The following is a 25934-nucleotide window of genomic DNA, read 5'->3' on the forward strand; positions in this document are numbered from 1 at the left end:
TCACCTAGCGATCAGATGACAACCTGTTTTCATGTAATTTCCCCTCTTTCCTTTTTTCCCCCTGATGTCACAGGTCATCGCTTAGACTGTAGATACCACCAATGTAGAGTGATTCCTCTCCTGCTCTCCTGTTTGGATCCCACCCAGAGGCAGGTGTCACACTGACAATTGGCCCACAGTGAGGATTTTTTGTTTCACACTTGGCTGTGCTGCTAGCCTCACAGAAACAGATAGAGACACAGTTAGAGTACCGATTGGATAGTACCGTATCATGTTAATACCCAGAGGAGAGGAAGCACTACTGTACCTCTATTATATTTCTGTGTGCACAGCAAAAAGTTGTTCCACCTGTGAAAGAATGCAAATTATATTTCGAGAAGGAGTTAACACCATGTGTTCTACTTGGAATACGGAAAACCTACGCATCTACATTAATTGGTATAATTCGTCAAAAACTGCGCGCATGGTTTCTCAACTTAGCTCTTAAATCAAAGGGAGCAAATCTAAAAAAAATGGACCCAGCCTTCCTGCTATAGATATCTAAGCCTGTTATTCTTGTTTCAAACAGACCCAGGCTGTTTTCTACAGTGTTTTGCTGTTTAGGAGTTTATATTTAACGTGAGCAGACAGAGTGAATTCCAGCTCTCTCCCTCTCTGTGGCTAGCCAGGACCAGTGTAGCCGAGGCAGAGAAGGGTGCTGTGTGTCCTGCTGACCCACCCTGCAAATGAGAGGGTGCTGTGGTGCAGTGGCTGCTCCTAATTACTACCAAACAGCTGCAAACACATAGAGCCACAGCGAAGGGGCCCGGCCATATACTGCCAGGCCAGGGGACAAGCCCTGCAGTGTGGGGAGGCCACAGGCAGCTCGCTGTGCTCCGCGCTACCCTCAGCTCACTCCCACGCCATGAGGCCCCCGCTGCAGCCCGGCGCTCCTGCTGCCTCATCAACTTCTCTGGCTGAAATTGCAGGGTGGCAGGGGAATCATGTCTGTAAATACGACCGCACTGACAAAGAAATGTCATGGTCCCTGTTCAGCTGGCTTGGACGTTGGGGAGGGAGGTATGTCTGTTTAGATCCATGCACACCATGACAGCTGCTGAACTCTGGTCCAAGGCAGGAAGGAAAATAGAGGGAGACTGTAACCTTCAGACAGGTACAGAGCAGACTTTTTTTTTCTCAGACAGAAAGTTAAGTAAATACAGAAGCATCTTTTCAAATAAGCTAAGAGAATATGAACCTGATTGTCCTGATGATCAGTATCATAAATCATATATGCGTCAAATTTTACATAAACTGTATTTGAACCTTCAGGAAAGTGTTCTAGATAGATAGATAGATAGATAGATAGATAGATAGATAGATAGATAGATTCTGTGTGTTCAAAGAAAAATTGTGACACTCACCTGCCTGTTCCTCTCATCCATGATCCTGGTGATCTGTATCTTCTTCCGCCCCATGGCTGTGTCCTTTCTGGTCTCTCTGACACCTCAACAATATCAGAAAAACAACAAGCTTTCTTCCTCCGCTCTCCTAGCACATTGTGCAACAGTCGCTCTTCTTGTATACGCTCTTTCACTCTTCTCAATACACTCTTTGCACTTGGGCAGACCACGCCACAATCTGCAAGAAGACCAAAACAGAAAGAGAGTGAGTGAGAGTGAGAGAGAGAGAGAGAGAGAGAGAGAGAGAGAGAGAGAGAGAGTGAGAGAGAGAGAGAAGGAAAAAAACAAAAAGTTAACTTGACACTCAACAATGTCTCCTTAGGCACTTCAAAGCACCGGAGGGCTCTGTGTTCTGTTCGCAAGCACATACAGAAAGTGTGAGACCCACATGGCGTGGCCTTATCTCCTCAGCTGCTGCGCTTGAACCACAGCTGAAGTCAATGAAAGACGGCTTCACACCTTAAGGGGAGCAGCTATACAAGAGTCACAAGTTGTGTTGAGCTGCACATAATCTATTGTAATATGAATGATCAAAATACTGAACTATTAATGATGAGTAATTTGGTCATTCTATAGGCTATATTAGAAGCTTAAATGTATATATTGATTGAATAAATATAAGTTAATTATTGAGCTCTAGAGGAGCTGGTAGGAGGATTTTTGAGACAGCCAGGCTAGCTGTCTAGCTGTACCCTCTTTTTCAGTCTTTGTGCTAAGCTAAGCTAACCAGCTGCTGGCTACAGCTTCCTTTTTACTATATAGACATGAGAGTGGCATCAATCTTTTCATCTACCTTCTCCTACCTGCAGAGACAGAACTGCAATGTTTCCTTGCCCCCTCCTGAGCTGACCCACCGTGATGCCAGCTCTGCTCTTAACGTGATTAAGAGAGCACCCAGTCTAGGGTTGACAGTAGCCGAAATCTCCTGGGCTGGTGAGAGAAGCCAGTGGAGGGTGGGGGATATATTCCCACATGAGCTTGTAACCTGGCCAGTGGTTCAGACCGCACCGTTCCCCAGAGAATATCTAACTCTGTCCTGTCTCTGCTTCTCTGCAAGAAGAGATATAGCCCCCCTCCCTGGAGGCGCATCCATCACTTACACCCAGCAAATAGAAAATGTCTAAACAACTACATTTCCCCTATGAGTACAAATGTAGAAAGGTTAACAACTCAGGCCATTAGATGCAGTCAGCAGTTGTGAGGCGAAGAAGCTAGGGGCCGAATTGGCAGCGAAAATGAAAATGACCAGTTCCAGTGGCACACAGTCATTATGGGTTACAGATGGACTGGCATTATGGTGTCTGGCTGTCTGAATCGGGGCTCCACTCTAGGCAAACTTGACTGAGATCACCTCACTAACTACCCACGCACGGCTGTCTGAGCCAGGAAAGTAACCGCCTGAACCCCCACAAAGAATTTCCCCAAACCACATCACAACGTGCCAGGGAGAATGACGGTGCTCTTGTTCATTCACCGTTTCACACACAAACTGACAAAGCAGTGTTCGAATTAGAGGGAGCCCAGGTCGGGGATGGGTTCAGCTCCCCCAAAGACATACCTGAGCCACCATGTCAGCAAAAGTGGTACAAGTTACAGAAAGTGCTAATATCTTAACCATTCATTGTGTTCATGCAATACAGGAGCCTACAGTGAATTTACTGGAATTGAAGGTATGCTGGTGAATTCATTGTGTTTTTATAAAGTTGATACAATAAAAGATCTTGATTCTTTTTTTCTAATTTTGAGGAGAAGATATAAAAGATTCTCTACGTCAGATTTCATGGCACAATGTCAAAACAGAGTTTTGGTTTTACAAATAAGTTGAATGCTGAAGTGCAAGTGATAAACTTAACAGAGAGCTGACCACTGTGGTGTATTTTATCTGTATAGTGATAGGGAGATTTTTCACACTTTGATCTGGATTGGTTGAGAGGGTTTATACTGTTGACTGTTTATCAGGGGCCATATATTTGTTGCCTATGAATTTCAATGCAGCAATTTACAGTACTGTACAGTTTTATCTGTGTGCCTATGAGTGAATTTGGTTCTGGTTTAGAAGAGCTTATCTGAGGTAGACTAATCTTTAATCATCTGTTGAGGTGGGTATGAATTGACCACTGTGAGTTTTGTTCTTGTTCTCAATGCGTGTATGTGTTCACCAAAGCGACATGTAACATAATGTTAAGATAATGCTGCAGTCTTACTCATTTCTGTAAAAGTCCAGTGAAACTGCACATCAGAAAGAGTTTCAGACATCCTCACACATATGCACGCATGCGCCCACTCTGTCCTGTCTTTATGCAGAGGAGCTGTCACAGCAGGACAGTTTAAGTCTAGAGGCATAATAGAGTGTTATGTGTCATGACATTTCTCTTACACAGATACAAAGTGACAAGCTGAGAGGGCCTTCAGACTGCAGGTGTGCCACACTCCCAACTTAATGTCCACGTTCATCAAAAGTTAGTCAAAAGCTAGAGTGCGATGCAGACAAAACCTTATTTTCAGGATTTGAGTCAACGCTATAATCTAATAGTGCGGCTGATCATATCACAACATACTTTGCTGTAGATCCAATAACGCAATTTCAATCTCCAGAACTAAGTGGGAAATTTTCAGCTGGCACCACGACCCAGATAAACATGTCAGAAGATGTTCAGATTACAAAGGAGAACAATGTCTGCACTGTGGCAGAGTACATGTTTGTGCGTGACATTCTGACTTCTCCTGAGCGCTAGAATGGGACAGAGTATCCGTTTATGGCCTAAATCATGTGCTCTTTCTGTGTGTGTGTGAGTGTGTGTCTGTGTGTGTTTTTGTCGCATGTGTGTAAGAAAAAGGGAGACGAAGAAATCAACATAAAAAGAGAAAAGGAAAGGCGGAAAATGGAGTTTGCAAAGCAGCAATAGGACAATATGAGGCTATACAGCCACATCAATAAAGATGTGCAGCCACATGGTTGATACTTGTGCACGCAGTGTAAACAGGAACCCCCTAACTACTGCAAAGGTCCCACCTCACTAACTGACATATATCTCTTCACAAATAATGACAGGAAGAGTAAGAGTTTCGGTCATTTACCTTGTTTGTACCAGAGACGCATCAATCTGATTTTTTGGACTGGTAAACTGGAGATGGAAAGAAACACTTCTGGATGAGCTACATTGTCTAACAGGTCAGTTTTCATTTGGTTAATAAAGGAGGAACAACATGCAATTACGCTAAGGGTAGCCTTTTCCATGTGGACGCACAGAGGACAGTGAGTGCAGCATCAGATCTGAACACCTCTGATCACAGCAGGTCAGAGCTATTTGTAAGGTGGCAACACCAGTAATCCTACACCATAAACTGTGTCTGTAACATCTTTTAAAGATGATAATATGTCTGTTGTAATGTGGTTGATACATTTCATAGACTTTCACAAAAATGTAAAAGTCTGAAAAGTACTTTTGTGTATAAACGTCTCAAATTATATGTAAGAAGTGATCCGCAGTTACAGCTTCACATTAGTTTAAGTTTAAACATTTTTCATTATGGGAAAAAAGAGCATTGGTGCCAGATATAGTTTGGGTTCTAAAAAGACGCCTTGTTTGCGCATACAAAGCAGCACACTGTATAACGGCACCTCATTACACACAAGACCTGATATGACACATACACCTGGTCCACTTTGATATAAACTAGTCCAGCACTTCTGAAAGATGCTTACCAAACATTTGTAACACATAAATCAATGCACAAAGAATATGTCGCCATAGGAACAGCCACATCAGCTTGACAAGTCAATATGACATGTCTAAAACTACCTGCCCATTTCTTACTGTTGAACACACACGCAGATTTGGAATATGCTATATCTTTACAAGTAACTAAGCATAACAGTCATCTCTGACCAGAGCCACACTGATCCTCCATGACGAGGTGTGAGACCGGTCCATTGACGGGGGTGGGGTGGTGGTGGCGGTGGGGGCAGTCTGCCTCCCCCTCCTCCTCCGTTACGAAAGACCATGGAGACAATGGGAGGCTTGGTGACAGCCCTGGCCCTTTCACAATCAATAAAACATGCTCAATTCCCAGTGTAATTACTGGATCCAGCATGTCCTCCTCCCTCTCTGCTTGTAAGCCTGTGTTCACTCCACACAAAGTTGAGGCATTACTCCCTCAACTGTTGTCCTATATAAAAGGTAGAATAAAATTACATAGTAGATTTATGTTGCAGGGGTTTTACCTAATGAACAAAAAATGAGGCCAGTGTCATTCTGTATATTTGTAACACAATAAAACAGTATCAGCTAAATCTACACCACTATCTTTCCCACTCTACATCTCAAATGTCCAAATAAAATCCAATATATTACAGGTTATTTGAACATTCATCCTCTCTGACTCGTGTTAAAGAAGCACCCACTACGTGAGGCAAGCATGCCTCCACTTCTTTGAAGGTGATGGACAGCAGCCAAAGTCTTGAGCATAGCCGTGACAGTTGCGCTTCCTGTGCAAGGCAGTGTTAGCCTCAGTATCCTACCACAGGCCGTGGGCAGACAAGACTCAACTTCCTGCCCCTCCACTTCCTGTTATTCAGGACCCTTCTACATGCCCTCTGCGGGGGAGTCAGAGGGAGCCGGAGAGAGAGAGAGAGAGATGAGGAGGGGAGGAAAAAAGGGAGGGGACCACCTTGGGGACACCCTTCCCCTCTGATTTTTCCCCTTATTACTGTCCTGACTGTAAGTCTGAGACTAAACAACAGCAGAGGCTCATCTCTTTTTGGCTTCGCTATGTGTGCGCTTATTATGTTTACTGGAAGGATCATTACACAGGCTGGACGACGTGCACATGCTGCTTTCAGCCAGTCACTTTACAATTAGTAGGCAGAGACCTTTCCTTGTTATTCAAACACTCCACTGGTTACATAAGAATGAATCACAGCTCTCACAACAAGAGTTAATATACATTGAAACAACATGATTATCACAGAACCAAATTTCTGATGGGATGCAACAGCCTCCCGCAGTAATCTGATGTGCAGCAATACGAGGATTCTGTGAAATAATCCATGACAACATTCTGAAGTGTATCGAACCCAAAGTGTCAACACTGTGGCTCGGCTATGATTTCCTCCTGGCAGACTGGAAACATAAAGCGAAGCAGCCTAAATCCACAGTTTTTACTGATTTGTTTCAATGGAGCCTTGACACCAGCGCAGCAGGAAATGAACATCCACCTCTTTGTTCTTGCTTTCATCAGGAGGTGCTGTACCTGTAAATGGGGCTGTTGGCCTGAGGGGAGTGGAGGCAAGCCAGCCCTCTCACGCTCTCTCCCTCTTCCCTTTTGTGAGAGTGCGCTTATCTCCCTCTCCAGCAGTGAAAGGCAGGATTGTGGCCCCAGCAGCATCACTAGTGTTAATGTCTCCTGATGCTAATCTGACACACGGCTGATCTCTCAACAACCACTTTCTCTCCATCGCCTCTTTTTTTCCAACCCTCCCCCTTCTTTTTCTGCCTTTCTTTCTTGCTTTTTCTCATGATGTCTTTCTTTCATTTTCTTTTTCTCTTTCTTTGAACTCATGTTATACATTCCCTCACCTCAGTTTCCAAGGCAACTAATGAGATATAATTAATAAGAGCTATCGCAAGGGCGTGCGAACAAAAAAAGTGAAAAAGGAGGCTTTGAGAGATGTAGAGAGAGGTGGGGCAGTCTGCAAATCATGGACTTTCTGCACCACTTCCCCTTCCTCTGTAAAGCATTGCTGCGAGTGACATTTCTCATACCGGAGAGTGATTTAAATAACATTTAAAGGCTAAAATGATTTTGATATGAATACCTTGAAGGTTTTAAAGGAAAGGCAAATACATATAGTCTGAATAAAAGAAAACCCTGCAGGCCAAAATCTTGAGATGGTAAAATTAAGTCTTTATTAGATTGCTTTCAGATTTAAAGTCATATAAGGTGGTTGTCAAGCATCTTTCTTGTCTTATTTCATTAAGCACTATGTTTCCTCTACATATTAAATCAGTCTGAATGTAACTCAATCACGTAAGGTATAAAAATGCATTGTTCAAAAGGAGACAGTGACCTGCACAGTGAGGACAGTCACAAAGCCAGCAGTGAGAGTCTGCACTAAAATGGCAGCCAAGCAGACAGCGAGTGGTTAATCTGCCCTGATGACTGGTAGCTCAGTCCAACTCTCCAATGACCCAGCTGTAATCCCACATTGGATCAATGCAAGTTCAAACAATCCTCCATGCTGCTAGCACCTTGCTTGGGCTGGGGGATGGTGCTTGCAAGACAGGGACCAGGAGACAGAAAGCTACTTATCACCTCCAAAATGACATCAAAAGGAAAGAAAACCCCACAGGATGAACCTGTTCTCACTGAGACAATGTTTCACTGCGGGCCACGTAATGCAACCGGCTGAACGGAAATGATGTCGCACAGATACATACTGGACATGTATCCAATCTACAAAATCTGAATGACGATGAGTGGATATAACAACCAATAACCAAAGGACATCATATGCTGACAGCATTACCAGACAGACATCCTCCATCTCACTCTCACACTACTGTCAGGGGATGAGAGGACTATGCAAGGTGACTTTGACTAAGTGCCTTGGGGTTTCATGAGAAAACGCCATTGACATTACATTAATTTCATGTCTCTTTTTTAACTGACTTAGTGCCACGGAGTCCTGGATAGCACAGGAAAAAAATGAAACAGACATTTTGCTTTAGCTTCAAGGCACAGGCAGTGGGGATCTAGAGCCCAGGAAGACAACAGTGACAAATAGGTGACATGATCAGCTACCAACTTTTTCCCTCACTTTAAGAGTCATTCAACAGAGGTACGAGACATTCACTCACCAGAGCGGGATAAATGTTACTCAGAAACTTTCCACTGCACTTTCACGTGTGTTTGGGTTTGATAGCAGGTGTGTGTATGCAAGAGAGGTAGAGCGAAAACACGAGAGTAAGGGAGGGAGAGTCAGACAGAGAGAGTGGGAGAGAAAAGACAGTATGACTGTGTTAACTATGTGGAAAGATGTAAAGGAAACAAGACTAAAAGAAGCACCCCGCGCCCATCCCATCCCACCTCTGTGGTAGTGTGCGGCAGCGGCGTTGTAACATAATTACTGCTGGGACACTTCTATTCCCAATGATCCATTTGCGTCAGTCAGGTTTTCGAGCCCAGCCAATGAATGGATTCTCAGTTTCTCAAGGATAAAGAGATGACCCTCTCCTAGCAGTTATATCCATTTCATGTAGAAAAGCTACTCTCCTCCTCAAGGTAAATCCCTTGATGCATATTTGAGTGAAACTTTTATGAACAAAGAAAATGATGATAACTTCCTTGATGCAAGGGTAGGGTGATGAATTATGTCTCATTAAAAATGAATGAGCCTGGCGACTGAAAAATCATAGACATACGGTACGGTTTCTATAGTGTCCACCAGTGCCAGTTTGTGCCTTTAACTACCACCACTACATTTTGGTCACAGAGCAATGATTTTTCCAAGAAATCTTTTTCAGGCGATCTTTGAAAAACCTGTTCTGAGGGTATCTCCACAACTCTTCCGGGTGCCTCTAACCATCTAGATAAGAAAATATATATGAGGGAACAGTTTTATATATATATGCTGATCATATATAGGAGATTTGTCATTTCTTGGGAAATATATATATATTCCCAAGAAATGACAAATCTCCTCATTTGATTCTTTTATTATTTATATATCTTCTGTTTTCATAGTATCATGTTTTGGTAATATAGGAGACACAAACTGGGGATTTTCCTGCTGTTAAGGCTACAGTATTTCTCATGGCAACACAGAGTAATGCATCATTGTGACTTGAGAAACTTCTTTATTACGTTAACCTCTTGACCCTTAGAAATACCCTAGAAATAATTTCTAATCAGCCAATGTACAGTATGTCATGCCATGTCTGTAAAACGCAATTGACAGACTAATGGATAACTACTCACTTCATATTAACGCCGTTGGTTTAACAAACTATGTCTCTGAGCAAAAGCCCTCCATCACCAACATTCCTTATGACAGTATGTCAGTTTAACAAGTCAGTGTTCTGACATGGCACAACATGAGTATTCAGGACTCTTTATGGATGAACACTTCCTGTGTCGCACATTTGAGTGAGTTTTATTTTCAGTTTTCACCATGTTTTTTATTGCTTTTTGCCAGAGTGACACTTGCACAGTCACACACAAAAAACAAATACATGCATGGTCCTAGAGGTTTATAAATTTGCAAAGTGTTGCACTGTGGTCTGATGTTGTACAATGGCATGTCTCCATTTGCATGGTTATCCATCTTCAGATGGACTTCTCACCAGGGAATAATAATAATGCCAACACCACAGGGAGTAACAGCCCCCCACCCCCACCCTTCAACCACCCACCCATCCACCCACCCTCCCAGGAACCCTGCGAGTCGTGTTAAGTGCCATGGCAGCCTTTTGATGTTGCACAGACCGCAAAACTCAGAAATGGTAAACAGCGAAGATGAACCAAGATCTTCCTCCAGGGGGAATCCACAGTGTAAGGATATTAGGGACGTCATGCATAATGTGTCTCAGCAGTAGTGCATTTACCCAGTCTCGAAACATCTTTGGAAACACAGAGGATCCAGATTAGACACTGAGATTCCAGATATTCAATTCTCCCCCAGTGTTTGATGATCAGCAGGCAGATTTCACTAAATAAACTGTGAGCGAAAAACACATACATACTGTACATGTAGTCCATATTGTTTAGGATCATAGTTACTGTCTGCCTTCAGAGAATGACTGCTTTTAATGGGATAAAAAAAATTAAAAAGCTCAGAATAAATATTTGATTTTCTCTTCCCATTTTTATCTTCCACTCGATGCCTCTTTCCCACAGTGTTCCATTACATAAAAGGTTTATGCAATCTGAGCAGTGAGGATGGCCATGAGTCATAACAACAGTGAAAGGGGCTAGCTAAAGTAGAATTGATTTTTTTTTTCCTTACAATTTTATGTTATAGAATTAGTCTTTTAATGATCCTTCACAGGCTCTGTGATTCACACATTTCATTTCATGTGAATATTTCAAATAAAGCGATTGCTCATCCATTTCTGAAAATACAGTATGACACATAAGAGGCTGGAAGTGGCAGGAAAATGTATAATATCTGGGTCTGTAAAATGTTTGTCACAGGGTTTTGTGTTATTAGGTTTCTGTAACACACTAGGGGACAGTTTTCACTTTGAATAATAAGTGCATGTTCTGAATCTGCTTCATGAATGATGTGTCTTAACAGTAAAGACCAATCTTCTGACAGCAGGCTATCCCTGAACACCCTGTTTTCAGAGGGCAGATGTGACAAGAAACGTGCAGGGCGGATCATTTCTATATTACTGATACAGCCTTGTAAAGTGACTTCAATCTGAAAGATGAGGGGAACAATTTTTTTCCTCCTGTGTTATCTATCTCAGTTTGAATATCTATTGACATCAATGAACGGCATTCACTGAGCAAATAATCTAAGAGGCTTTTCTGCAGTTACAGCCCACAGTTTCTCCAAAATCAGATGATGTGTGCTAGCTGTCACATGAACACTGTGTGCAAACACTGTGATAGAGAGAGAGAGGGAGAGACAGACAGAGAGGAGGGGAGAGAAAGAGAGAGAGAGAGAAAGAAAAAGAGAGAGAGAGAGTGAGAGAGAAAGAGAGAGAGAGAGAGACCCCCACAGGCCCTGCTGCTGCTCACCTCTCCAGGAATCTTTTCAGTCAAACTGTTTGCCGATAGCCTCTGGTCCTGAGTCCCAGGGCCAACGGCTGATGATGAATGCCCCCCTCCTCCTCCTCCTCCTCGTCCTCCTCATCCCCACTTTCTCTCCACCCCCACCCCTTTCCCATATACGTTCTGAACACCCCTGGCAGTTGGAGCGGCGACAGAGGTTGGGGGGACGAGGGAAACAAAATCAAGCACAACACAGTCTGACATGAATACAGGCTGGCAACAACTCACTGGTGAAAACACTACACCGTTTTCACCTAGATTTGCAGCCCACAGCACACAGATGGAAAGTGGACTGGGAGAAGGGGAGAGGACAGACGGGCAGGCGCACAAACAGCGGGCAGACTCGACACCTCGATCTCAATCCCAGTCACACTATAGAGAGCTGGGATCTAGGGACTGGAGATGCGATGACAATACTTTATGGATGGCCTTGATTCAAAAAGACTAGTTTTAAATGAATTACAAAAGCAACACTGGCGAATATGGTTGCTAGAGCGCAGAGATTATGAAATTGTGTCCATTTAAGGAGTAAACAGGTGTCATGTTTACCCTTTATGCCAGCTGAACTGGAAAAGTTTAATAATATCATGGCTTGTAAAAATTATACTTGCCTAGGCTCATACTTCCCCTAAGGTGGGCAAGGTCAAAAAGACATTCCTATCATCCGCAATCTGCACGTACACAACATAAACACAACTTACTGTATCTGAGCCTATTGCACAACAGTTCGGAGATTCGTGCTCTAGCAAAAAGAGCATGCATAAGGCGTTGCAGTGTTCACGCTGCTAGAGCACAGCCCCTAACAGCAGAAAGGAAGACAACTTTGAACTGCAAGTCAGAGCCCTGTGGTGGACTGGAGCAGCTTCCAGAGAGCGGGGGGGGGGGGGGGGGGGGTCATTTCCCTTCCCTGTTCATGCAGCTGATGTGCGCTACAAAATAATGGGAGGAATCACATCCCCCCCAGCTGTCCTGGTTCACAGGGCTTCTCAGACAGACAGAAAAACAAGGATATCGCAGGCCAGGCCTCCTTCCTGCAGCTCAGGGGGACACAGGGCTTGCCCAGCTGCAGGAGATCCAACTCTTCCTTCCAGCAGCTACTGGACGTTTTATTCAATGGGCTCACTGTAGGAGCTGTGACACCCAGGTCTCGCAGCTGTATTTACCACACCAGCCATTGATAAACACTTTTCCACAGAATCCACTTCTTACTATCTTGGGTAACATAATGGCAGACTAAATTAAATGGTGATAAAGGTTGTAAGTGATGCTTCAGATCGCTTATTTTAGCACTCGGTAACAGCATAGTAAACAGCCTCTTCACACAGAGCTTACCAGACTTTGAAGAAAGTTTACTTTGCACACAATTCAATTGTTTGTCTGCTCATGATGCTTCTACTTAATCAACTCTGTACAAAGCCGGAGAAGTTAAATCTCCAGTGAGGGAGAAAGATCTACAGTAGAGCATCAGGAATTCAATACAGTGGGGTATATTAGCAATCATGGGAGATCTTTTGATCTAGTAAATTAGATTATAATATATTCCTTTGATTTATGTATATCTCATTAAAATTCAGTTAAAATGCAACTCAGCAAAGAAATGTCTTTCTTAACTTCCTTTTCAACTATCAGTTGTGCTTTACACGATTCAACTTAACAATATTGCTGTGGTATTGTGTAGCAGCAGAGTCACTCACTATTATTACATCTCCATGCAAGGAAGTGAGTGCTTCATGTAAACAACAATAAGAAAACAAGCTAAAAAATAATGACTAACTAAACCACAGGACACACATGTTTGGGTTATTCATCTTATACGTGTGGCCCACTCACTTTTGAGATGATACACAGTGTGACTCTGTGGTTTCTCTTGCACTCCAGAAAGCCAAAGGAGGAGGAGGTGGTATCTTAGAAGGGTGCTAAATGACTTGACTGCTCAAAGTCATCACCTTTACCCCAATGCATGCTTCCACAGTCTACGGTCCCAAACCACACAGTTTGCATGTGCTATTATTCTTCTCATGAGATTAGACTCAGCAACTGAGGGTACAAGAAAACAGAAAACAGCAACAAGTTCTCCAACCTGAACAACCACATCACCACAACCTATCAGATCGCCTGAAGCAGCTCCTACCCCTGCAGGCATACAGTACTTTTTGTTGTCATGGTTACAATAATAAACATGTGGTTTGGCTTATGGAACGGTCACAGTATGGTTACAGTTGGCAGAAAAGCAACTTGGTTATGTTTAGGGAAAGGTCATGGTTTAGGTTAAAATAATTACTTTCTTAAGGTTAGAAGACCTTTGTCACCATGCAGTTAAGGTTGTGGAACGACAGTGGGTAAAAGAAACAATGATGACTCTCAAATGGGAAAATAACTACAGTCCTGTGTCTTGTCCACCCAACCTCCTCCTAAAATGGACTGTGGCACTCTATAGAGTTTACCTAACAATTAAACGTAACTACGAGTCGTAAGAAGCTGTTTGCACAGATGGCCACTGGGGTACAGTGGAGACAGTGGCTATAGAACACCATAGATATGTTTGTTTGTATTCAGAGTTCCAGTCAGCGACCGGTACAGGATGTGTAGCAAGACAGAGACTAGGATCATAGCGTTGAAAGCAGATTAACAGCAGATTTAGAGTGCGGCTCTGCTTGAGGATCTTCCTGCTGATTCTCTCGTGTGGTCCAGGTTGAAGAGGTGAATAGACCTCCAGTCAGGCCTTGTTTGGAAGAGCAGGGGAGACAGGAAAAGACGGTGCGGCCCTAAGCTGCTCTGCCCTGCTCAGCAGCACATGTGCTGAGTGAGCCAAACAGGGTGGCTTACCACCAGAGGTCTCCGTCAAGGGCAGGACAGTTGAAAGGTCACTGCTAGCTGCCTTGCTGAACAAACTGTGCCTCAGCAAGTAACACATTCACCCTCTGAGCTTACCTCAAGCTATTAGAGTGCCTAAACAATTCTGACAGCCAATTTAGTTATCTAATCTATCTAATCAAGGAGCAATATGCTTTTATGGCATTTATTAATTATAAATATTTTAAAAGTTCAAAAAAAGACACTTTTTTAGACAATAACCTTAGCGTGAGTTCTACTGATTGACTTTGAAAATTTGATTTCAATGTACTGTGTTTTAATGTTCAAAACTTTGAATCAGTCAGTCCATGTAAAACAGTGAGCAGCATTCAGCAAGTTAATGTTGACACCCAGTCATAATGGCCAGACCAATGGTTCACAATCACACCATACAAACATCCTTTCTAATAAGAGAAGTACATGCAAATGCCACGCAGAAACAGGGCCAGAGACTGAACCCAGGATCTTGTTGCAGTGAGGTACCAGTGCTAACCAAAGGCCCAACGTGATGCCACCACACTATGGATATTTGAAGGTATGAGTGACCTATTCACCATTAACCAGACGCAGAGGGGAGTAAAAACAGTTTTTAAAAAATATGTAAAAAATGTGTCTCTTTACTTAAAATCAAACTAACAAAAGTTTTCTGCTTTCAGTTTATAATTTAGTCTGATCGTTGGCTTGCTGTACAGCAACAGAAATAATCAAACAATATATTCAAATTAACATGGGTATTTGTTTACCAAAAAAAAACCAACACAAGGCTTTTCTCTTTAGTCTACAAGGGACAGTCCACAGTTAACTGCGGTCTAAAACATTATCTGCCAGGCTCAAGATTCTGCATCCAACCTCCAGGTCTCACAGGAGAATGCTGGAATCTCCATATTGATGCTCCAATAAACAATGAATCATGTTACTAAGATGCTTTTGTTGGTCGAAGAGAAAGTTGAATGGCTCCACTGTGACACTGAACATTATCATGCCATGCTTACATTTTGTCTTTTGTTTGTTTTGAGTGATCTGAGTAAAATGTATGAATATAAAAATTACAAAACAGAGTTTTAAGCACAGTATGCTACCAAAACCTTGAGTTAAAATCAACTGTATGAAGAAAAAAGGAAAGAAGGTAAATTATTATTTTAAAAGAAGAATCTATCACACCAGTGCATGTAGTTACTTGTTTGTGAACTTGTGCAAATTTTCTGATGTTTCATTGCCTTATCATAGCCAGTCTCATCAACCAAACAAACCAATAAACTGTATTTAACATGTTCTAAGTCTTTGCCATAAAACTCAACCGCACTTAAAACTCACTTGCCAAATGTACAGTACAAAGATAACAGGCCACCCTGTATAAATGTCACTTCAATGCTGCACATTTAAATATTGTTAAATAAAGGCAAAATGTTATAAAACAGATTTACAATCATGTGGAAAATTCAAAATATACAAATGAATTGTGAGGCAATTATAACATCCATAATAGCTGTGATGTTAAAGCTACATTTGCAGTATAAAAGAACATCTCGGCTTACCAAACAGTCAAAGAAACACTATCCCCTTTATTGGACCAAGAATGTTCAGCTTCTATCTCTTATTTTTCATTCAATACATCCTTGGCTTTCAGCTTTCTGGTGTTTTGTCCTTCTTGGAAAAATGTCCTGGGAGGAGGAGAGTGGAGGAGAAAGACTTTCACTCAGTGATTCAGAGGCATCGTGTAAACGCCAGCATTCTCTTTCTGACAACCAGCGTTAATTGCAGATCCGACTCGCCCACACACTCCACATTTCTCCTGGAAGGAGAAGCTGAGACACTGAGATTGAAGTGGGATGAGGAGTGCAGTAAAAGATGCTGCAGCTGCCCGTTCCTCACACCGTCACCACCTCTCATTTCTCCCTTTCCAACCGAGAACTTGTGCTAAGACGCTAACACGCACTCACGCACATTTACAGAGACATGCAGGGGGCACACAAACAGAACATGTAACAAGGCTAAAACATTTAATAAACAGTGGTAGTCATCGTGGAATACCATCCATCTATCCTGCATTACTACATCATCCTGTCCTTGATTAAATGATACAGGGCTAAAATCTAATAGTGATATTATCAAACCTCTCCCTGTGTGTTTGTGTAATGGCATAGGTACAGCACTCTGGGTCTTTGAGGTTAGAGCAACAGTTCACTGCACGCATGAGAAAGGCATTTATGATGGCCCCATCTGTACTTTCACAGACATCACATTCATCCCTTTGACTAATATACAACATAAATTGTTCAAATGACATTCAGTACAGCAGCGTCGAAAGAATCCTTCATCCACACATTAGACATAAGAGCTCATGTGACGTGGATCATGAGCAACAAGGCCCATTACTGACGAGGCCTGGGGCGGCACAGAAGCTAATGACTGCAGATTGGAGGGTGCTTTATGCTTTGCTTTAGAAATCACTGGCAACCTGCTGGTATGGTAATGTACATGCCGTCAGAACAGCGGTAGCATAAAATGGACAGTGAAAAATACAAGTATGCTTTGATAAGGCTGCAACTCGTGTCCCTGAGGAATTACTGTAACAATAAAATTCAACCAGATAACTGACATACATACGGTAAGTAGTAAAATATTTATTAGTGGGGTTTTTAAGGATGCTGATGCACAGTTTGCTAGATACTATCCTTACAATAACACAAAACACACTTTACAAGTTGCAACATGTCAAACAACCAAACATTTCCCAAAGACTAAATTCATACTAGTTTTAACTTTGTGGTGTTTTCTGGTACAACTGCTCTTGCTGTACAATATGAACAAGACACGTAGGGTGTGGGCATTCACTAGAAACATTTGAGAAGGTCAGGTTACTGTTGGCCATTGCTCACTGTGGCCAGGGGTTAAGGTCACAAGAGACCGAGAGATTCAAAGAAGCAGCGCACAGCAGAGATCCACTCTCGCAGGCGCAGTTAACCAAAAATGATTATGAAATGTACCGTCCCATTAGCTGTCACTTTAAATAATAAAAAATGGGATCTTCTAGTGATTTTGTTAGGCAGTGAGAAGTCTATCAAGACAGAGATTACCCCTAAACATCTCACCTTAATTCTCTATGTTGATCACCTGAGTTTATTTCAGCTTTAACCCCATTATCTCTTTAAAATAAACTAACGACAGGGGTGTTTATATTCAGGAAATGTAATATCACATACAGGCACCAGAATCACTATGTAACACTTTAAAGTGCCAAAATAAGATTAGTTTAGGTTTGATGCTTGGCGCCTCCTCTTGTTAAACTGAGTTTGTTATAGATGTACAGACAACACTGGTAACAACATGTATCTATGGCTATAAGCAAAGTATAGATATGCCACAGTGCTCAGGCTGACCAGCACCATCTAGATCTCAGCACCACTCATGTCAGGCAAATATAAAAACTGGCAACTGGCTTATGTGCAAAATTCAAAATATACGTAAGAATTATTATACAAGTTAAACTCAAACAAACTGGAATGGATTACATGTTTTTTTCAGAAGAGGCACGACGTGCAAACATATAATTCGCTTTAAACTCAATATCCGACCTCAACTTCTATTACTACGACATTGTCAGTGTGTGAACTGTAGCCTGCTGTTGTTGTCATGGCTCAACTGTGTTATTATTACATACACATTGATTACTATTTTGCCCAAGCGGTGCGCCTCTTCCACAAAGTACAGTTAAACATTTCACACTTTCGGTCCCAGGGAGTTTCTAAAGATATAATTCACGAATGGAACAGCTTGAGGGAGTGAGAGTTTTAATTTTTTTTAAAAAGCGTGTCAACGGCGTGTTAACGTTAACAATGAATCCTGAAGAAAAAAAAAAGTTTTTCGCATTTGACTGATATCAACAGCGCGCGCGCCTGGCTGCACCCTTTAAATACACCACTGGACGCTTTCACGGCATCAAAGACCTTTGCCGACAGTTTAAAATAACAAACGTTAAAGCGACACGGCTCGGCTTTTTTATATCCAGTATCTCATATTCTGTATCGTACCCCGGAGAAGATAGATAAATAAGATTAATGCCTCTCGACTCCCAAATCCACTCTACGTCTCCCTCTTGCGCTTTTCTACACTCACTCACTGTAGCTACACAGCACCGCTACTGCCACACTCAACGCAACATTGTTTCTATTTCCGTTACTCACCTTTACTCCCAAGTCAGTCGCTGTATATAGACACTCTATATCGGTGGCTCCAGTGGATAAACGTAATTTCAGTTCACATTTACACGCTGACTGCTATTTTAGGGGGAGCTGACAAACTCAGAAAAGCCAGTCTTCCTCTTGTCAGTGAGAGACTCCTCCCCTTATCTGACGAACTGCCTCTCTCTCTCTCTCTCTCTCTCTCTCTCACTCACTCACTCACATACACACACACACACACACACACACAGACACAGTCAAAACATTGGGACAAGTTGGAAAAGTCCGTTTATTCCCAAGACTTTCAAACGCAAATAAAGTCGACTTAAATCTGAGTTTATTGTTGATTATTGTTGTTATATATACACATATTTTTAATAGAGTGCTGTCATTTGATTCGTGCCACATTCATTATAATAACAACTGTGTCCCAGATCAGCCCTGAGGGTGACTCAGATCCAGTGTAAAACAAAACTTATGGAAACTTTGACAGAGCTGACATGAACTAACAAAAAAGTAAAACTATCTGTAGCAAAGAGTGTAATTATATTGACGTGTATTCTGTTCTCTTCGAGACTGACTTCAGTTTTGGACAACTACTTTCCCAAATTGCTCGGCTCAGCCTCATCACATTAGGTACATTTGACGTCATATCTCTAAGACAACAGCAATGGAATTCGGTTTAAGGGACGTCTCCCCTAGCCAATGAAAATCCGCAGCGTCTGTTGAGCGGCCAATTAGAGGAGGGAGGCGGGACCCGATTGACTCGCATATGAGCTTGTCACGTGTATGTGCAGGATCAGAGGAGGTGTGTTGCCTGGCCCGCTGTCTCTAGTGGTATGCGGGAGGCAGGTGCGACAGTAAAATAGAGCACAGTTATCATTTACCGGTACGATTATGTGTTTAATGTGGATGGGAAGAACAAGTAACTAGGTTTAGACAGTATTCACACCCTTTACTTAAGCAAATACCAACACAGCAATGTATTAATACTCCATTGGGAAATAAAGTCCTGCATGAAAAATCCTACTTAAGTGAAAGTACATAGGTATTAGCAGCAACATGCAGTTTAAGTATCAAGGTAAGTATTAAAGTACTGCTATGGTCCCACTGACGGGTATATTATTATATTTGACTTCATTAGATGATTAATATTGAAGCATCAGTGTGAAAGCAGCATGTTACTGTGGCTGCTGAAGGTGGAGCTAGTTTGAACTACTTCATATACAGTTTTACATGCAGGGACACCCTACAAATCTGAGAAGTCATGAGACGATTTACAGGAGAGGAAGTAAGAAAAAAATAAGATCTATGTCACAAACCTGTTTTCAGTTTTTGGACTTTTTCTCTAATCTTTTACTTTTGGTGAGATACTGGATCATTTGAACATTTACTGAAATGAAACCATGTGAGAGTGTATTTAGTTCAGCTGTTAGCAACTCATAGACATCTGAGATGTGAGCCCAAGTACAGACTGCTTTCTGCAAGATGTCAGAAGCCAAAAAGCATGGAAACCACTGGTTTAATCTTTAACATTATGCTGTATTTTAAAAGCTTGTGTGAAATCTTCATCTTAAAAGTAACTAGTAACTGAAGCTGTCAAATAAATGGAGTAGAGATTATAATAATATTTCCCTCTGGAATGTAGTGGAGTGGAAATATAAAGTAGCATAAATGGAAATATTCAAGAAAAGTGCAAGTACCCCAAAATTGTGCTTAATTACAGCACTGTTTATCTGACAGCTGTAGTTATCACAGAGTAAGATTTCTTTTAATACAAAATCTATGATAATCTTATGATGGATTGCTTTATATAAAACTACCTAACAGTATACTAAGTGGTCAAGATGAGCTCTACTTCGGCTAGCTACAACATCATGGCTTAAGCATTGATGCATCACTGTTAACGTAATTATATGATAAAATTATCAAAGTGTATCATTGTTTTGGCTCTGTATAGAGTACTTTTACTCTTTATACTTACAAAGTATTATTACATTGTGGTATTATCATTTATGAATTTGTCCGCCGATACTTCTTATTGCTGAGTGTACTCAGAGGAGCTGAACAAAGTTGCCGTAGGAAGTTACATTGAGTTTCACACATTAGGTTGCTCATTATCTGGAAGTGAAGGCATGTCACAGTGCATTTGAATGACTCCTTCTATATCATATGACTTCATCATTTAGGTCACAGGACTTCATAGGCACATTACTGAGGTTTGAATGTATTGAGATTTATTTGTGTTTTAGAAATAGCAGCATTTTGATATCTCTGCAAACAGAATCTGCTATTTAACAGCACCATTGCCCTGGTTTAATAGCAACAATGTGCGATTATTTAGGCATCCTCTTCTAATGGCATCCTGTTCCATTACACTGAATGCTCTCTAATGAAGGAGGAGGGTTTACACAAAGTATGGCTGCTGTTGTATGTAGCTCATTTGTATTAGTCTAGTATAGTCTGGTCCCTGGTGTATTGCGCTACCTTTTTAGACCAGTTAGTCCTAGTCCCACAGGAAAAGGTCATGTCTAGTCTTTCTCATCCCTCCTGATTGCTCAGGGCTCTAGTCCAAAAAGTCACAACTGTCCTTAATGACTTTTAATGCCCATACAAACAGTTCCAGCATCCATATATATATATATATATATATATATATATATATATATATATATATATATATATATACATATATATATATAAACATATATATATATATGGAGGGAGAGAGAGAGAGAGAGAGAGTATCACAATAGTTACATTCTTCTTATGTTGTAATCTATAACAACAAGCGTAGCAACAATGAAATTTAAAGGAAAATGGCTTGAAGTTTATTATATTTAGTTAGACATGTCGGCATTATCCTGCTTTTGGCTTCTGGCCATGGACCAGTTCAGGTTAAATGAGGGCGTTCTTTATAGCCACATGAGGGGATGAGGGTTGGCTCTTCCTGCAGTTTTTCATGGTCCACTTTTGCTTTACTGTGCAAACTGGCTCCAAAAGGACAATATTAAAGGACCCAGAAAATTCCACCTGCTAGTTTTTAACAGCCCAGCAGAGATATAATGACCACTTTGCCCATTATAATCAATGCCAGTTACAACTAACTAGACATGAAAATAATGTGTGCAACACGCACATTCAAAGTGAAGTTTAAAAAAAATCTTGCAGAGTGAATACTAAACCTAAAAGACACTGTTGTTGTTCTCATGGTAGCCACAGTGATGTTTGATTTATAGCATTCCCATCTCTTTCTCACGCGTCACTCTTTTATATTGCACCATCAGATTGCATAAGACTATATTTATTTGTTGGTTGGGGAGTTTTTGAACGTTATTATTGTTTATTGTTATTGTTTATTGTAGTTTTCATTGAGAAATATAAAGGCACATTTTCGATGATTAGCTGTAATTTTTATGGTTATTTTACTGCTATGCAAAGTTAATTTCCTTAATTATGTGGGTGGCTCAGATGGAGTTCCATGGCACCCAGAGGTGTTTTTACAGTAGAGGTGTTGTGCTGAACATCAGCTCTGGTAACCTCACTTCAAACTGACATGCAAGCCTCACATACATAGTTACATTCATCTTATTATTCAGTGATGGAACTGGCCTTCTTAAAACTCAGTACTCATTCACCTTTGCTTGTTTTTTACAGGTCAAGACATAAGCCATCATTCACATTGCTGCAGCAGTGAACCAAAATCCTAAATTTTTTCACTGTCAACCGTATTAGCAACATTTCATTACAAAAAGTGGCATAGAATGAACATTATCTTCTCGCACATGTATGTTATTCTGCTCTTTCCTTGTGCATTAGAAAATGTGTAACAATAGTTGTGACAAAAAACAATTAGACAGCAACAGTCCCCAGCTGTTTTCTTGGAGTGTTTTCAATCTGTAAACTTTCTGCTGCGTAGTGGTTCTTTGTGAGTTCAGGCTGATGCCAAGTGACAACAGTGTGGATCCAAATTGCTCTCAGCATCTCCTTTAGCAGCACTTTTGTGTCGACATACACCCCTCCCATCTTCCCAAAATGATGCCAGCAATAAAAAAACAGTGATGCTAGCAAAAAAAAAATACAACCAACACCAAGGTAGTGATTTACATCAGCTCATTAAATTTCACCTGAACATGATGCAGTAGACTGTTATACAGTATATGTGATAAGATCATTTTTCAACTCCACATAATCACACAAAAGATGTAGTCTTGTATTAGATTCACAATAAAAAACAGAATCACGTTTGGCATGGCATTAGCATTAATTGGCATCACATTTCCCATCATGTGCAAGGAGTTGAGACCTTTTGTGACACCTGCGTCTCACCTGTTTGTTGTTGTTGCACTGCTCCTTCACAGAACCTGCTGTTCCGACCTTCCCCTCCTGCCCGTGCACTGACTTTCTTTATCTTTTCTTTTCGCTCTGTCTGGAACTCTTCCTCTTCTTTCTGCAGCCTTTGTCTGCCTCTGCCCATTGATTTACCTCAAAGCCAGACCAGCTGGCTTCGGATGCTTCCCTCCGAGCCCTAAGAGGCCCGTCTTCACACCCTGTTCCTCCTCTTGTCCCCTTGGTCTCTCTGCCGGCAGAGAGCGAGGGGGGCAGTGGTTTGAAGGGTAGGACCCCAGATGGACATGGACATGTTGGGCATGCGTTATGTGATGGGGCTTGGCTCGGGGCTCTCTGGACCAGCCACAGCTGTCAGTCATAATTCCAGAAGGTGTTGAGGATTTTTCCTTGCTCACTCAGAAGGCTGGAAAGAACATAAAAAAACATAACTTTACACAACATAGTGAACAGTTTTAGATAAAATACTTTTGAGTTTATGTGTTACTCATCACTCATAGTCTGGTTTAGAGTGAAATAAGTCTTTATAGTGCAAATATTTTTTTTCATGTAGATTAAAAACACATCTTTTGCAAAACTTTATTCATCAAACGTCTATGTGCAGTTCGTTGCCTTTTTGAATTAGGAGGGGAAACTTATTTCTATGACAAAGTAAGTGATGCATCTCAACAAGTTGCAGGGACATGCCAAAATAACGGTTTGTTCCAGCAGGGCTTTGATGCGCGACAGCTGGCATTTCCAACATTGCACCAGACCACAAATAGACCCAGACACTCTTTCTCTCCAATTAAAAAAAGGGGCCTAAAACACACGACTCATGCAGTGTGCTTTATTAGGCTATATAAGTCAAGTTTGATCTACAATCCTGATAGCGAGGAAAGAAATAGATGTTTATTTTGTAAATGAGAAAAGCACAAACAGATCACTGAGTCACAGTTTTCTGAGACAGCAATCTAACTGCCCAGCTCCGAAATAACATTTCATTATCTGAGGCTCATTAAAACGGCCTTTCTGAAAAGCCCTCAACACCCCTCACCAATTCGTGGTCCCTCTGCTCGCTGCACACTACACGTTCAGTCACGAGACAAATGCTGCCAGCAAATGCCATGCTGCGGTTGCAGTGACTTTTGGGATAACAACTCTGAAATGTAAGGTTATCCATTACACACACTGAAGTTTGAGTTTCTCACAGAAGCACCAAATGGTTTTGTGAAACAAAGGTGCAAGTATTTGTCAGAAATATTTAAGTTGAAAATACAAAATATTCAGATCTAGAAGGGATTTCACAGCAAAGAAAAGTACTGATTGATTTAACTGATTCTTAAACTCTCCATTTAATCATATTGATGGTACAAAAGTCTTCCAGCAAAGTCGTATCTGAGGAGACCGCAGCGTTGTGTTAGATAATCAAGATCAAGATCTAAAAATACTCCATGTCTCACAGTCTGGATCTCTTCTCTCATTACCCACTGTAATTAAAAGCAACCAGGCCCTGTCGGCTCCAAATAGCGTAGAATAGCACACAACTGTTAATGCGGAGGAATGACACTTGAAATGAAAACCCCCATGATATCAGTTCACTGAGGAAAAGTGGAGCAGATAACACAGGGCTATGAGAACTCCAGTGACTGTGGGGGAGGTCGGCAGAAAGGTGCCCAGTTAGGTGTAATGACGGTCAGCTGCCATCAAAACGCTCTGCCTACAAATCAAGACAGTTTCAGTGTTATTTGTTATACAGGTTTAATGACAGGAGCGAGTTCTCAAGTGCTCTATGATGTTTTTTCCCACTCGTTTTCATCTCACTTCTGTACAACTTTGACACACTGCAGTAGGTTTTGTTGAACGCCTGTGCTCTTCCTGAGGCGGCGAACGACAGCACACAAAAGGTCCCTATGATGAGCTGATGATCTCTCTGGAGATTACCCATCTCTTGGGTTTCTTAATGTATTCTTCTCTGTTTATCACACTGCTGAATGCTTATCAACTGCAAGGTGGAGTAGCCCAAACATCTATCCTGTCTTGTTTGCTTGATGCCCCCCACCCTAACCCATACACAGACACACACACACACACACACACACACACACACACACACACTCGCACTTTTTTTCCTGAGAGATGTACAGAGATCTAGATAATAACACAAGCTCTTTAATTATCTCCAACATTCACATGAGCCTATAGCTCCATTTATAAAATGTAGTCTCCATTGTACTGAGCTCATTAAAAATTGAACAAGGTCAGGAATGAAACTGCTCTTACCATTATTCATTTTGTCCCTAATTTCAAGTATTATTTAATTAATCACCTGGAATGACTCCAATAATTCACAATGTCATAAGTTGCCAAGTGAAATTAGCTAATTTCACACCTACAAACATACATTTGTGTAGCATAAATGGAGCAAAACACCTCTGATTTCTTCCTCCTTTTTTCAAAATAAGAGCCATAGGTAAATTCCCACAGTTACATTTTATTTTTTAAAAAACAACAACAACAACAACAACAACAACAACAACAACATTCAAGAATGTCTTAATGCCTGTTACGGCTCTTGGGGGATAAAACTTTATCTTTTATGAGGCATAACGATCATTTTGTACTTAGGCATTTCACTGTTGGCTAATTTCACAGATTTTCTGACTTGCTGATTGCATCATAAGCAAAAAACCTTGATGTGTGTGTGTACTTGCGAGTTTCTGACATTGCCAAAGCCAGTCAGCAGGTGCCATCACTTCTCATTCCCACCATTTCCAGTGTAGAGACATGTTGAGGACGCACAGGATCAAGGGAGTCTGCCAAAGGGAGTGTGTGGGAGAGACCACTCTAATTTCTGCCTCTCAGCCAGTTCTCCTTGGCATTTTAGCTGTGACTCCACATCAAGCTAATGCTACTGTAATTCAGTTTGTCAGACTGTATAGTGAGAAAGCTAAAGATATTTGAATCTACTGTCACTGTTTACCTGTAGGCAGCATTTAGAAGAAGACATGGTGTTCTCCACTCTGTTCCAAATGCTGTTTTTTTTAAACACTGGTCCTTTTTAACTGATAGGTGGCACACAAAAGACCTGAAATATAGTGTACGTGTTTTTGAAAAACACATATGAGAGCATTCTCCCTCATACAAACTCTTGTTTTTGCTCTTATATTTTTTGAATTGCTGCTACACCGCTGCCTTTGAACACTGAGCACAATATTACATGCATATTCCCTCACAATGCCCTATTACTGCACAGTTGATTTCTAAAAACCTACCCTATCACGCAATTGTAGGTAGTAGGTGCCCAGTTCTCACTAAGCATTATGACTCATACCAGGCGTAGAGAAGCTAT

The 25934-nt window shown here is 41.4% G+C and overlaps 1 protein-coding gene across 10 annotated transcripts in view; it reads right to left on the bottom strand.

The window, feature by feature from the left end:
- Positions 1–25934, bottom strand: part of mef2aa (myocyte enhancer factor 2aa) — an 86617-nt gene that overhangs the window by 37830 nt on the left and 22853 nt on the right. For 4 of the 10 annotated variants that reach the window (XM_051073393.1, XM_051073391.1, XM_051073396.1 and 1 more), the window contains 2 exons: positions 22586–23009; positions 1404–1620 (listed from right to left, as the gene is read on the bottom strand). In XM_051073393.1, coding sequence (XP_050929350.1) covers positions 1404–1457 — 54 coding nt within the window. In that variant the 5' untranslated portion in view covers positions 1458–1620; positions 22586–23009. Of the gene's footprint in view, positions 1–1403; positions 1621–15610; positions 15737–18259; positions 18428–22585; positions 23010–25934 lie in introns of those variants that run through there. The other 6 variants (XM_051073390.1, XM_051073392.1, XM_051073388.1 and 3 more) reach the window with 6 other exon arrangements.

Source organism: Lates calcarifer, linkage group LG10 (assembly GCF_001640805.2).
Source record: "Lates calcarifer isolate ASB-BC8 linkage group LG10, TLL_Latcal_v3, whole genome shotgun sequence".
In the NCBI taxonomy this organism is placed as follows: domain Eukaryota; kingdom Metazoa; phylum Chordata; class Actinopteri; family Centropomidae; genus Lates; species Lates calcarifer.